The 15,137-nt window shown below is 33.7% G+C and overlaps 2 protein-coding genes across 4 annotated transcripts; one reads left to right on the top strand and one right to left on the bottom strand.

The window, feature by feature from the left end:
* The first annotated feature begins 3,093 nt into the window (after positions 1 to 3,093).
* Positions 3,094 to 10,351, top strand: LOC122584033 (protein SEMI-ROLLED LEAF 2). Of its 2 annotated transcripts, none has more exons than XM_043756392.1 (20): positions 3,094 to 3,197; positions 3,421 to 3,768; positions 4,347 to 4,421; positions 4,508 to 4,623; positions 4,757 to 4,871; positions 4,949 to 5,077; positions 5,166 to 5,213; positions 5,348 to 5,529; positions 5,798 to 5,994; positions 6,099 to 6,391; positions 6,473 to 6,622; positions 6,711 to 7,091; positions 7,171 to 7,320; positions 7,646 to 7,721; positions 7,812 to 7,939; positions 8,143 to 8,334; positions 8,718 to 8,846; positions 8,928 to 9,047; positions 9,355 to 9,555; positions 9,731 to 10,351. In XM_043756392.1, exons 2-20 carry the CDS (start codon positions 3,622 to 3,624, stop codon positions 9,881 to 9,883), a joined length of 2,982 nt encoding a protein of 993 aa, XP_043612327.1. In that variant the 5' UTR covers positions 3,094 to 3,197; positions 3,421 to 3,621; the 3' UTR covers positions 9,884 to 10,351. The 2 variants fall into 2 exon arrangements, with proteins under 2 accessions (XP_043612327.1, XP_043612326.1); XM_043756391.1 differs by having other exon boundaries at positions 9,728 to 10,351.
* Positions 10,352 to 11,581: 1,230 nt separating this feature from the next.
* On the bottom strand, positions 11,582 to 15,137 carry LOC122581150 (leucine-rich repeat receptor-like tyrosine-protein kinase PXC3). Of its 2 annotated transcripts, none has more exons than XM_043753314.1 (2): positions 12,604 to 15,137; positions 11,582 to 12,107 (listed from the first exon to the last, which is right to left on the bottom strand). In XM_043753314.1, the coding sequence occupies exons 1-2, from the start codon at positions 14,978 to 14,980 to the stop codon at positions 11,761 to 11,763; spliced, it is 2,724 nt and encodes a 907-aa protein (XP_043609249.1). In that variant the 5' UTR covers positions 14,981 to 15,137; the 3' UTR covers positions 11,582 to 11,760. The 2 variants fall into 2 exon arrangements, with proteins under 2 accessions (XP_043609249.1, XP_043609250.1); XM_043753315.1 differs by having other exon boundaries at positions 11,582 to 12,089; positions 12,604 to 15,118.

Below are 15,137 nucleotides of genomic sequence, written 5' to 3'. Positions count from 1 at the left end.
AAAATAAAGTAATTGATGTAAAAAATGGTATTACAATAATTAGAGAGTTAAAAGTAGATATTGTAATTAAATTTATTAAGAGTATTATAAGTATTTTAAATAAATATTATAAGTATATTTTAAATGGAAATCTTTCAAATAGTTACTCGTAATAAAAAAAAAGGATATTTTGAGGTTATTAACAATTTAATTGAAAAAAGGACAAAAACTAAATGTTTCACAATGCAATATCTCTCTATATAACTAAAAGAGAATAGATTTTTGATTATGTGGCACTTTTATCTAGCTTACAAATAGGATTTTTACTTATGTGTCAATTGTTAGTTAAATAGTCTTTATTTAAATTTTAAATTAAACCTAGGTAGACTTTTGGTTGGCATAACAAAATAAATAAATATAGTATATGTGTATCCATAATTAGATCTAAACTTAAATAATATATGGTTGTTTATTTATAGAATTATTTAATATATACGTTTAAATTTAGATAAATATATAAATATAGATAACTATGTGAATTTATATAATAGTAATACTTGTATATATCTCTCTATATAACTGAGAGATGATAATTTTTTTATTAGTTGATAATTATGAGAGAATGTCATGTAAAATTTTTTATTATATGTCATACTTACATTAATTTCCTAATTTTAAACATTCCTTTAAAAATTATACTTCATCCTAATCATCATTATTTAATAATAAAAAAAATTAAAAGGTAAAAATAAAAAAATAAAAAAAAAACATAATAAGAAGTCGGTCTCTTATAAAATTCATTATTCCTATTTACATACTAATACTAATACTAATATAAATTTATCATAGTTAAATTATGTTTTTACTATTTTAATGTATTAAATTTTGTTTTTACTATTAAAAGTTTACTATTTAATGATCTTAATCATCATTTCTAATCATAATCCTAATTATTAACATTTAATTTTGAATTTTTTTTATATACAACAAAGATGTTTATACACTCTATACTATGTTATATTTAATTTAATAATTATTATTTTTTTACAATGAGATTGTTTATTATATTATATTTATTTTTTTGAAAAGTAGTGGTACCGCCATCATGTGACCACATGGGCTTAGAGATGAAGGCTAGAGGTCACATGTTCAAAACTTATCAAAGGCAAGTGGAGAAACTATATCTTGTGATCCCATGTGTGAAAATGATGACTTATCAGGCATGAGTTTTATGCGGTGTGCGCTTTGAGTGTCAGTTTAATACATGGGACCAGAGGGTTTCCACCCATTTATCCATCTAATGAATATATATTATAATAAGGATTTTTATGATTTATAAGTACTTATGTTTATTAGTCATGACTTAACATATTTGACGTATATCATATATTTATAAACTATAATTTTATTGTTTGAATCAGTCGTAATTGATAAACGCTTAATTCGCACAACTTTAAGATATGAAAACGACATGTTTTGTGAATGTTAATAGACGATTAGGACGTTTTTATGTTTATTTAAGTGTTTCAAGCTTTAAGTTGTGATTTGGAGCTAAATGGATCATTAGGAAGTCAAGCAAAGTTGAGAATCAAGTTAAGAAGTGTCAAAGCAAAAATCTGAAAATTGTCATTTCTGGGGCACAGTTTGGGACAGCCCTGGCTGCACAAAAAATTTCCGAAAATTAGGGATTTAATTAATTTTCAGTTTATATCTTTTCCACACACGACTTGAGAGGTTATCTAACACATATTTCACACACTTGAAGCAGTTTCTCACCCTCTCAACACCCCAATTTCATCATCTTTTCATATTTTCATGGAGATTCAAACCTTAATTGAATAATCAATGATGAAAATTATAGGCTAGGTTTCTATTGATCATTCTCATGTGAACAATTATGTAAGACATTTATTTTCAACCTTTCTCATATTCATGTTGGATTAGATGTTTAATTCTTAATTGTGTTTTGCATCTAATGTTGTTTGGATTATTTGAATGATTACTAGTTTATAACTTTGAATGAATTTCATCCATCTTTTGGTTTCAATTTATTGTTAATCATGGATTATTGAAAGAATCTCTTATGAACTTGTAATTTTGTTAATGAATTAGAAAAATCTAGTTGTGTCAATTCTCTGGTTTTCTATTCCTGCAGTGTCAATTCCAAGACCAAGTAATTTCAGACTTCAAAGTTACGAGTTACAATCCTTGCTGCTTAATTACTTGACTTTTTTTTAATTAAAAATATCAGCTATATTTTGTGTTTGCAGAGACTATCTATACTATTATATAAAAAAAAATAACACACTCTCTCTAAAAGTGTTGAAAAGTTAACAATTTTGGGACATGCAAAATTACCATTTTACCTTAAATTAATTAACTTACACAATAATTCAATTATCTTCTAATATATATCCACTACTATTTTAAATCAAATATTATCATATACCTAGATAACTTACTCATTTGCCGCTGCTAACGGTCGTCGCCGCCGTCACCATCCGTCGATGCCACCACATCACTGTCACTACTATCACCGTCGCATTTGCACGGGTACCATGCTCGTTTATGTTAACGAATAGAGTTTTATGTTAGGAGTTAATTGGGAGAGGAGGACAGTAAAAAGGGAAAAAAGAGGTGAAGCAGATTAAGTCATAAAACAATAACGGATGGGTTGAAAGAATGATTTACAAAGGGCAAAAAGGTCATAAGTCATAACAAATTAATAGTATTATGGGAGTAAAAATTATAGTAAGAAAATCCCTTCCCATAGATATATAGGCTGAGGGAAGAAATCTGAAAAAAGTGGAAAGGAAATCAAGAAATTATATGCTGGCCGGCCGGCCGGTTCACCGTGAAAATAACGGTCAATTATTTTCAAAATAAATAACAAAAAACAACTATAACGTGCCCACTCGATCTGGGTCCCGCCAAATCACACACTGGCATGCATCACCAATTATATTTATTATTATAATAACTTACCAAATTTTAATGTAATTAAAGTTTTAAAATACAGAGTGGCCAACCGGCGAATTATGTAAAAATAATTAAAATTCATAATAACAAAATTATATCATAACATATCATATAAACATAACAAGAAACAAAAAAAAAGGGGGGGATTGATTTTGGAGCAAAATCTTGAGAATTTGATAAAGATTTATTGAAAAAACTCGAACCTAATTACTCCCCAGCCTTCCAGCATTGACTTGAAGGTATATTAAATAAAAGATCGAATTTTTTTTTGAATTTTCCATGTTTATCGGATTTTTTTTTACACCCTTTTGATTATTTTGTTTATAAATGTTATTCATGTTAGAATCTTGGATTACAATGTAGGAAATCTATGATGGGTGTTTTTTTTTTTGATGAGGCTTGGAATGTTTTGAATGAAATTTGAATTTATGTTAATGTTGTTATTTGTTTGTTTGATCATAGGCTGGTCGGATTTCGGCTCTTTTTGTTTCTTCTTTTTCTTTTTCTTCCCTTTGTTGTGATCATGATGATGGCAATAAAGAAGGGAAGAAAGGTTGAAAAAGATTGTTGAAGAAAGTGGAGAAAGAGAGATTTGTTTAGTTATTGTTGTTATAAGTCAGTGTGATTGTTTATTGTATTGTGGTATATATATTGGTATATAAAATGAGTGCTGTTTCCGGTGTTGTATCGAGGCAAGTTTTGCCCGCGTGTGGAAGCCTTTGTTTCTTCTGCCCTGCCTTGACAACAAGGTCTAGACAGCCTGTGAAGAGGTACAAGAAGTTGATCTCGGATATTTTCCCTAGAAATCCGGTTAGTCATTTTTTTTCCTTGAATTTTTATATAGTTTGGCATATATCAGTTGATGGTGATGATTTTTGTAACTTGATGTACTTGACATTTGTATTTGCTTCATATAAAGTGAGTTTGTTCATTTTATGGAAATGAAGTATGAGCCATGCTATGTTATAAACAGCTGGTGTTCTTAGCTAAGTTTCGCTGTGAGAATCATCCGTTTGATGAGCATATCAATGAGACAATGACACTTGTTACAGAATCTATGAACAATTGGACACATTATTAGTAAATGTTGTTTCTGGAAATATTGCTGTTAAGGCATGTTTGTTAGATGTCCCCTGCAACTTTATTCTTTTGTGACTTCCACAGTTTTCTCATACCACTTTTCACATAACTGTTCACCTCTAAGAGCTTACAGTTATTTACCTTAGTTAAGTAACTGAAAAATTATGGCATGTAGGATCCACGGCATTGTAAATTATATCCAAGAGTGAACATGACATGATTGGATTATACATAGTTAACTAAGTTCTTATTACCCATTTACTTTTCCCTTATATGTGTAACATCTTTTGTTTCTGATATTGGAAAAGGGTGAAGAACTAAATGATAGGAAGATCGGGAAGTTGTGTGAGTATGCTGGGAGAAATCCTTTACGTGTTCCAAAGGTACCTTTTGTGTTTCTGATAGAAATTGTATGATTCTTATTAGATTAACAACTTGTTTTGTCCTAATTTTGCCTATCTACCTTCAGATCACAAGCTCTCTTGAACACCGCTATTATAAGGAATTAAGAAATGAGAACTTTCGGAATGCAAAAATTGTTATGTGTATATATAGAAAACTGTTGATTTCGTGCAAGGACCAAATGTGAGTTCAATCATATTTCATTCATCTGTATATGAGTATATCTTTTGAGTCATTTACATTATTAATACCCAATTACCTTTTTTAGGTAAATGATGTTTCTTTTCTGCAACATAATAATATTTTTCTCTTGCAGGCCTCTTTTTGCAAATAGTTTGCTAAGTATCATGCAAACTCTGTTGGATGAGACAAGAAACGACGAAATGCTAATTATAGGATGCCAAACACTCTTTGACTTTGTCAATTGTCAGGTTGGTTCTGTTGATGGTTCTTGGTAAAACAGTCTTGCATTTCAACACTTGCATCTTTGACTTTTTGTATTTTGCAGAAAGATGGAACTTACATGTTTAACTTGGAAGGTTTTATCCCAAAACTCTGTCAATTAGCTCAAGAAGTTGGTGAAGATGAGAGAGTTGAACCACTTCGTGCAGCTGGCTTACAAGCTCTTTCTTCAATGGTATTTTCATTGTTGCCCAAAACACCGGCTTACAACTTGTATGTGTTTTCTATTTGATATTTATTAATTATTTTTTTTTCTGCTATAGGTTTGGTTCATGGGTATATATTCCCATATATCATCAGAGTTTGATAATGTAAGTATAATCATCTCCCATTTTCTCGACTTGCCAGTAATCTGTACCTTCTACTTGTAAAATGTACTAGATATCTACATTGAATATTTGAGGTAATAGTATACTAATGTATTCCTTAAATCTTCATTACAAAGATTGTTTCTGTAGTTTTGGAAAATTATGGATCTTCGAGCAAAGATTCTGACAATCCTAATCAAAATCGTTGGGTACAAGAAGTGTTGAAAGATGACCATCATGTCTCACCAACAGAGGCTTCGATGAAAATCCCATCTTGGTCAACAATTGTAAATGAGAAAGGCGAACTAAATGTGCCTGCGTAAGTTCCTGTCCTGAAATTCTTCATCTTAGGGGTGCATGGATTTCCTTTTTGAAACTAATTATCTGATTATATCTACTTCAAATATCAGTCGTGTATGTTGGCATACATTTTGTGATAAATTTATTTATTAGTAATCACTTATACAATTAGGAGCTGTTCATTTTAGTTACCTCATTATTATAATTTCAAGTAGCAGAAGCACACCTAAATACTATTTTTCACGTCTTGCCTCGCTTAGTTACCTTGGCTGTTTCCCTTTCTGTAGGGTTGAAGCTAAAAATCCTAGTTTTTGGTCCCGTGTATGTCTTCATAACATGGCTAATCTGGGCAAGGAAGCTACAACCATGCGTCGTGTTCTTGAATCTTTATTTCGTTATTTTGATTCTGAGAATCTATGGCATGCTTCACAAGGAGTTGCCCACCCAGTTCTCAAGGACATGCAAAATATCATGGATGAATCTGGTATAAATATTACATACATGATATCAGTTTTATTTCCTTTTCTTGAAATCATAGAATCATTTCTTTTTTAAGTCATGGATTGTATTCCTTTGTAATTCTTTCAGGACAAAATACACATTTTCTTCTTTCCATATTAGTCAAGCATCTTGATCACAAGAATGTCTTAAAAAAACCTGATATGCAGCTTGACATTATAGAGGTTACCATCTCACTTGCAAGAGAAACGAAAGTAGAAGCTTCAGTTGCGATTGTTGGTGCTATAACGGATATCATTAGACATCTTAGAAAAAGCGTACACTTGACACTAGACGATGCTGACCTGGGAGCTGATGTAATCAAATGGAACAAAAAGTTTCATGAACTTGTAGATGAGTGCCTAGTGGAGTTATCCTCTAAGGTCTTGCTCATTTCCTTTTTGTACCCGAATAAGTTTGTTTTCTATTTATTAATGTGAATTAAGTTGATCTTGGTCAAACAGGTTGGTGACGCATGTCCAATTTTTGACATTATGGCTGGGATGCTAGAAAATATATCAAGTATTACAGTTGTAGGAAGAACTACAGTTGCTGCTGTTTACCGAACTGCTCAAATTGTAGCTTCATTGCCTAATATGGCATACAACAATAAGGTAACGACCCATATATGTATATCTATACATTTTTGGACTACTTTCATAGAAAGGTAACCACTCTGATCTTCTAAGTTTTTCTTTGCAGGCATTTCCAGAAGCATTGTTTCATCAGTTGCTTCCTGCAATGGTCCATCAAGATCATGAAACCCGAGTTGGAGCTCATCGAATCTTTTCTGTTGTCCTTGTTCCTTCTTCTGTTTGCCCACGGTCTTCAAGTCTTGTGCCAGCTGGAGGAGATCTGGACAAGACTACAGTTCCACGGTCACTGTCAAGAACGGTTTCTGTCTTTTCTTCTTCAGCTGCCCTTTTTGGGAAGATGAAAAAGGGTGGGCCTTTAATGACCAACAACGTTAGTAAGCAAAAATCAAATAATAGTGGGGTATTTAACAGAATGAAGTCGAGCTATAGCCGAACATATTCAATAAAGATAGATACAAATCCTGCAAACAATTTAAACAAGGATGGGGTAGGTTTTTTCTTCCATTCGTTTTGGATAATGTGCCGTCCTTTTCTTTTCTATACTTTAAAAACATTTTTTTGCCCAGGAAGCTGTTACCCTTAGGCTCAGTTCTCACCAGATTTCACTCCTCCTATCTTCAATTTGGGCACAGTCAATTTCACCTGAAAACAAACCTGAAAATTATGAAGCCATTGCTCATACCTACAGCCTGGTTTTGTTATTCTCTCGTGCAAAGGTAATTCTATATGATTCTATACATAGCAATTTCAACCTATTTAATATTATGAATATGGCCCAGGCTTTATATCTAACGACTCAAATGTGTAAAAAGTTACTTGAAAAAGAAGCAGGTCCAATGGGTCGGACAGGTCAAATGTAACACACTAGCTGTTTAAATGTATTTTAAAAATGACAAGTACGCTCTGGGTCAACCCACTCGGGCTGTACAGAACGTACATAGTTTGACCTGTTACCCAACCTGACCAACCCACCCTTTGAAGAGATGCGCTTATGCTCCTTGCATTGTAGTTATTCGAATACTGATTCTAGATTCTGTGCAGAATTCAGGCCGGGAGGCTCTAGTTCGAAGTTTCCAGCTGGCATTTTCATTGCTTGATACTTCTCTTGCCGAAGCAGGTATGTTCTTAGATATATAGCTCAAGATATGAATCTTTAAGAGCTTATACTAGTCGGCTTGTTGAGTTTCCAATTTTATTATTATTGCAGGATCACTGCCAGCATCGCGTAGGAGATCGCTGTTCACTTTGGCAACTACAATGATAATCATTTCTGGGAAAGCATTTAGTATTGTTCCTCTCGTTCCAGTTGCAAAGGCTACACTTGCAAACAAGATGGTATGTAAAATACTAGTGGTTGTGGTTTGTTGTACTTTAACAGGATAACTAACTGGATTTCTGTCTACTTGTTTTATGTTAGTAATGATATGGAAAATCAATTTCAGATGTTCTTGTAGTTCGCGTTAGTTAAGTAAAACTTTCTTTTGTTATATATAAAACTAAAAAACAATTAGTGGTTGTGGTTTGTTGTATGTTAACAGGTGGATCCATACTTGTGCTTGATTGAAGATTGCAAGCTCACTGTTGGAACTGGGTCAGGTAGTATTAGTTTCGGGTCCAGGGAAGATGATCAGTCTGCTCTGAAATCCCTATCAGCAATAAAGTTCACAGAAGATCAGTCAATAGAATCACTGGCTGCTACAATTGTTAAGCACTTGGAATCTGTCTCCGAGGTAAAAAATCTATATTAGTTTAATTACTAAAAGAAGCTAAAAAATAGAGATATCAAAACGGGTGGGTCAGGCAGCATGTCAAAACTATAGCTTTTAATGGGTTTGAGACTGACCCAGAACACTATTTTCTACAACATAAAAACTTATATGTAAAAAATTTATGATGTTTACTAAAGCTATATAGTTACAGCAAAAATCTACTTTATCAGTATTTTGAGCAAAATGATTTAAGAGGTTTTTTGCATCAATTATACAAGCTGAGCTACAATAACCTCGTTCAACAAATTTTCTTTTTAGGTTTTTTTTTTATATTATGGTATTTTACCCTTAATCTTGTGAATTCAATTTCTACATCATGAACATAGAAAATCTTGGATGTGCAGTCTGAAATAATCAGCATTAAGCAGCAACTGCTAAACAGATTTGTGCCTGATGACGATGTGTGCCCTACAGGCTCCCCAACAGAAAAGTCACAACATAAACATCCAGAAGACAGTAAATCTATGGAGGAGGTAAGTATTCTTGTATATACTGTCAACTATCATGGACATACTATAGCCATGATTATGGAATATCGTGTTGATTTAATTCAGGAGCCACTTATATTTACGGATGATGATTTTCAAGGAGATCCTTTTGACACTGCCAACATGCTTTCACTTGCAGCAGCCGAGACACTTGATCTCTTAAGTGTCAATGAATTGCTAGATTCAGTAAGTGTTGTGTTATTATTTCATTTAGTTAGAGATGGAAACTTCAAACCATCTCTTTATAAGTTGGTTGATCCAAATTAAGTTTTACTGGTAACGGCTTAAGTGAGTAAACTAAAAAGTACTAGCTTAAAGAGAAACACGTCAAAGGGTCGAAAGTCTCCAAACCTGTGCATTTATGAATTAACGTGTTTTGGACAATCCAGTCTGCAAGTTTTGGGTCAACCTGATTTTATTCGTTTCTATGGCATGAAAAGTTACCCTTTATATCCGATAACTATTTTTATACGGGATCATTGGTTGGATACAGGTCATGGATTCTGCACAACAAGTTGGAAGAATGTCTATAAGCATTACACCCGAAGTCTCTTACAAAGAAATGACGAATCAATGTGAGGCTCTTGTAAATGGGAAGAGGATGAAAATGTCCAATTTGATGAGTATACAAAGACCTGTAAACCATGATGACGATGAAATCAACAAGCATCAAACGGACAGAAGCTACCAATCGGTACAGTCTTTCTCTGGCACGTTTGAATATGCACAACATAATATGCTTAGTTGTTTAATCTCTATCCGATGAAAAATTCCAATACTCCGTTTAAGATGTCTCATGAATCTTGCAATAAGTATTCCACATTTTAATATGACATTTTGATCACCTTTTTCCTTTACGTCTTCAGCAGGCAGGCCATCCTTTCTTGGAACAAAACGCGCCTCCTCTTGTTAATGGACAAGTTCGTATGTCATGTGCAACGGAATACCAACATCTACCTCAATCATTCAGATTACCTGCATCAAGTCCATACGATAATTTCCTCAAAGCTGCTAGATATTAACCTCTCGGGACCATGATATATGCCAATCGTTTGCCCAACAAGACACATGACCAAACCATCTTTCTCAAATTGGTGAAAACTGCACATAGGATATGGTTTTGAAGACGGTCCCAAAAACATCGTCTGTGTTAGTGTGCTACAGAAGATAACGACGACGAATACTTATGTCGGTGATCAAATTAGGATTGTTGTTGCATCTCCAAAACAACTCATTCATTTAATCCCCTTTTGCCTATATTGAAATCTTTTTGTATCAAATGTATGTATAGGTGGCCTAAAGGTCTGGTCCTTGAGCATTTCTAGAGTTTCCTTCCAGTTAGAAAAGTGATTAGTATTTTGTTGAGGGATTTAAGGATTTTTTGTTGTTGTTGTTGCTTTTTACCCTTAAAGGTAGGTGAATGTAAACATTGTTTTTTGGGGATGGGAAGATCCACCATTTGTAAATAGTCAGCCTGCAAATTATTTCAATTCTTTTAATAAATAATTGGTTTTGGTTCAATTGAACAAAAATATCATAACATGAAATGGCTTATAATTTTACATTTTCCCTCATTAATTACCAAAAAAAAAAAAAAAGCCACTATATATACTGCCTTGTTGATAAACAGTTGCTAATACATTATTCATGTCTTCATGTACTAAAACACTACTGATTGTATTTTTTAAAGTTTAAAAATCAACCCCTAAAATATCTTATTTACCATTTAATGCATGTATATTAGTATTTGAATCACGGACTTGTAGGTTTAGGAATCAAGTTGGGCGTTGCTGGGGAAACTCCTCCCTATCTAAATAAACACCTAGGCATATGCTTGGCGTATAGGTCTATACTACTTGGAGTATTAGGTGGTCGTACATTTAATAAGGCAATACGTTGGTCGATTGATCTAATAGTTTTTTGCCACATTGGTATGGAGATGAAGTAGTCTAGATAAACAGTCATTAATTACGGTCTTAACTAACAATGGCTAATTATGTTCCGACTCTTTGACAGTTTCACTATGATGTTTGGACTTCTCTGATTTGAATAGGCTCTAGAGAAAAAACTTCTGTAGTAAGTTGGACTAGTTGGAAGGAGACAAAGTACCCTTTAGTCCCCTGCTAGCTCCGTCTTTACTCATATTTTTTATATATTTTAAAGAGTGTATGGTTTAATCTTATATGTGTATATGGAAAAAACAAAACAAAACAAAAACTAAAGGCTTGTATAAACTGTAAGTACGTCATATGGGGTGTTAAATTAGATAGTTGGTCAAAGCGCGTCATATTTTGTTCGGTATGTGTGTGTTTTTTTTTTGAACATTGGTTCGGTATGTTATAAACATGTATTGTCCATTTGTTTCCATTTGTTTTGGTTTAATAAAATGACTAGTTACTAAAAGATGATTAACTATAATATAGCAAATTTTTAGAAAGCAATATAACGGATTGTTGTGGCCTCGTGGGCGATTTTCTAACTCATTTGACTCGTTTCCTTTTAGCTACAGTTTTAAAAGATGATATATAAAGCCAAAATTGATGCACATAAGTAAATGGGTTAAACTGATTTTGTAAACGTATTTTCGGGATATTTCTCAATAACACCCTATTCACGAGACATGGGACAGAATTTTATCATCCGCTTTGTATGAAAATCAAAGCACTAGTTTGGAAATTTACGAGCGATCGGCTTAGTTAAGCAGTGATCAAACACAACACTTTAAGAAGGAACCGACTTCACATTAATCTGCTCATACACGAGTAGGGAAACCAAAACTTACATTCATAATACAATTGAAGGGTTTGCATATATCTGATTCTTTAAAGTTCATACAAAATATACAGAACCCCGTATTTCCCACATCTTCTATCATACAATAACCAAAGGATTTCATTTTTCACTTGCTTTCTGTGATTTCTTGAAGCATTTCTACCACTTTTTTCATTTTTGGTCTCTTGGCCGGTGTAGTGTCTGTGCAGAGTAATGCCACCTTCAATGCCGCAAGCATTTCTTTTCTCCAACCAAACGAAACCGTGCTCAGTTTTGCATCAAGTATCTGCTCAGGGGTTTCACTTCTTGTGGGTGCACCATGAACCCACTTAACCAAATCTATACCTTCACCAAATTCTTCATCCACTGGAACCCGTGTTGTGAGAATCTCAAGTAAAACCACCCCAAAACTGTACACATTTCCCGGAGCCGTAACTTGCATTGTATATGCATATTCTGATCCAAAACAGATTGCTTTTGGTAAAGGTCATGAACAGTCTTATGCTAGAGTTTCAAATTTAATGGGTCAAACAGAATAACAAGATAAAACCAAATACTTGGCTTATAAGAATAAGTGTATATGGCATGTATCAAACCTCCTAAATTATCTTATTTCCAAAATTTAATATTTTTATTTAAATAAAACAATCTTGTTAATCATACTTGACACACACAAAAATTGGAAAGTGTTTCTAGGTAAACCCGACCAGTCCCATTATAACCTGTTACCCAACTCTGACCTTTCAACTCCTAACCACAATCAACCATATTAACCCATTACCCAGTACGGACCATATGACACTAACACAAGGTTCCCTGTTTGACCCATTACTGGACCTGACCTGACTCTCAACGAGTCTTACCCAAAGTGCCTACTTTGACCAGTTATCCGACCCACACATCTAGCTTTAAGAGACCATCTTGACATGGATACAATATTGAAAAAACGTAAAGCAGATTTAATTTATACCTGGGGGAATGTAACCAAATGAGCCAGCAACTGCACTGATACTAGCCGTACCACGTGACGGATCCAAAAGCTTTGAGATTTCAACTTCACCAACCAAAGGCTTGAAATGGGAATCAAGAAAAATGTTCCCAGAAGATATATCAAGATGAATGATAGCAAGATGATGCAGAAAAGCTAACCCTTCTGCAACACCAATGGCTATAGAAAGCCTAATGGGCCAGTCAGGTTTATACACCAGTTCTTTACTAGACTCGTGTAGATATTGAGCTAACGAGCCATTTGGTAAAAACTGGTGCAACAAAAGGGCAACGTCTTCATATATGACAAACCCAACTGGTCTGATTAAATTATCATGGCAAAGATTACTAAGTCTCTCAAGTTCTCGAATCATCTTGCTTTGTTGATTAAGAATTGTTTTGTCAACAGATTTAAGTCGCTTGACTGATAAAGTCAACCCTGAAGGCATTTCTGCCTTGTAAATAGTACTAAAAGTGCCGCTACTGATTTTATTCGAATCTTTCAACGTTGCTTTGACCACAGCATCAAAATCAATAGCTTGTTTCAAATTCTCAACAAACACATTTCCAAGAATTACCAACGGCTTATCATTTTCAATGATTTCTTCTACTTCTTTTCCAACTGTTTTCCCCACTTTTTCTTGCTTTTCTCTCATCATGAATAGAAGAACAACAACAGTAACAGAGATGAATACCAACAAACCTGACCCAATAACAGCCAGCACGATCCTGTAAGAAACTTTGTGATTAAACGTTTGGGGCCCATTTGCATTCCCGCATAAGGAACTCAAAGGTTTGCCACAAAGACCTTCGTTCTTCCAAAAGCTTGAATTTGGGCTATTCTCAAATGGTCCAAAATCTGGTATTGGGCCAGTGAGGTGATTATTTGCAAAGTTAACATCAATCAAACTTTGCATACCCTTAAAAGCCAGAGGGATGTTGCCCGTGAGTTGATTGTTCGAAAGATCTAAAGAAACCAACTTGTCAAGCTTCCCTAATTCAGGCGGTAATACTCCATGAAGATGATTAAAGCTCAAATTCAGAGCTATCTGCAAGTTCTTGATTTTACCAATCTCGGAAGGGATTGTGCCCGTAAGATAATTACCACCAAGCTGCAACTCAAGCAACTTTACACAATTCCCAATCTCATTTGGGATTTCCCCAACTAACGAATTTTGTCCCAGCAACAAGTATTGTAATCTTGAGGAGTTACAAACACTCTGAGGTATGCTTCCATTGAACCTATTGTTACTTAAATCAATCTTGTTAAGATTCTTGTTACTAAGAACAGAAGTTGGAATCTCACCAGAAAGACTGTTCCCGGAAACAATTAACTCTTGTAGATTGATCATTTCACCAAAAACCGGCGGTATGGTACCACTAAATCCATTAGAAGCCAAATTTAACAAAGTTAAGTTAGAGCATTGAGCAAACTCTTTAACAATCGCACCCGAAAAATTGTTGTTATCAGCTTCAAAATAAGTAAGTCTACTAAGATTACGGATTTCTTTGGGAATATTCCCAGTGAGATCGTTATTCCCGATTCTAATACTAGAAAGGTCTGTACAGTTCCCAACTGATTCATGCAGATAACCACTTAGCTTATTCTGAGTCAATACTAAAAACTCTAACTTCCCCATAGCAAAAACACTCTTTGGAATCGGCCCTTCGAGATAGTTAGAATGCAGGTTTAACCACTGAAGGTCCGAAAAAGCTCCTAAATTTTCGGGTATTTCTCCACTTAACTCATTCTCATAAGCTGTAAACACTCTAAGGTTGGTTAAATTTCCAACCCAAGTTGGTATACTTCCATTTAAATGATTACTATATACTTGTAAATCTTGTAACTTTACAAGCCCATGAAGCTCATTAGGTATTGATCCTATGAGTAAATTATTCGATAAGTTAAAAGACTTAAGGTTACTAAGTTCGCCTAATTCGATAGGAATTGAACCATCAAACTTATTATAAGACAAATCAAGAAACTCAAGATTTACTAGCTTACCAAAAGATTGTGGGATTGATCCATGGAAAGTGTTAAAAGACAAATCTAGCCACTTTAATGACTTAAGTTGTGAAAGTAAAGTAACATTACCTTGCAAACTTAAATGAGAAAGCACAATCTTTTCAACTAATTGTTCTGAGTTACAAGTAATGTGAGGCCATAAACAATAATTTGAAGTGTTTCTGAGCCCATTTTCATCCCAATCAACTAACTTAAGTTCCTTGCCAATAGCTACTAAAATTACAAGATCATCATTTTCATTATCATTTGGATTAACAACTTGTGAAATTACAAGATTTTGACACAATAGAAGAAACCCAATTGTGAAAAGCAAAAACAAGCAAAAATTCACCATTTTTTACTGCCCACAATCAAAAAGGTAAAAAAGATCAAATCTTTTTCACTTTTCTTGAAATATAATGAAAGCCCACTATCTTTTTCTAGAGAATTTTCATGGAATTATGCTTCAAAACACTAAAAAGATACTAAAATTTCACCACCCATTAAAGCAT

The sequence above is a fragment of the Erigeron canadensis genome, chromosome 9, assembly GCF_010389155.1.
Source record: "Erigeron canadensis isolate Cc75 chromosome 9, C_canadensis_v1, whole genome shotgun sequence".
NCBI classification, from domain to species: domain Eukaryota; kingdom Viridiplantae; phylum Streptophyta; class Magnoliopsida; order Asterales; family Asteraceae; genus Erigeron; species Erigeron canadensis.
The sequence above is the reverse complement of the archived record's forward strand: the minus strand, read 5'-3'. Positions and strand labels throughout refer to the sequence as shown.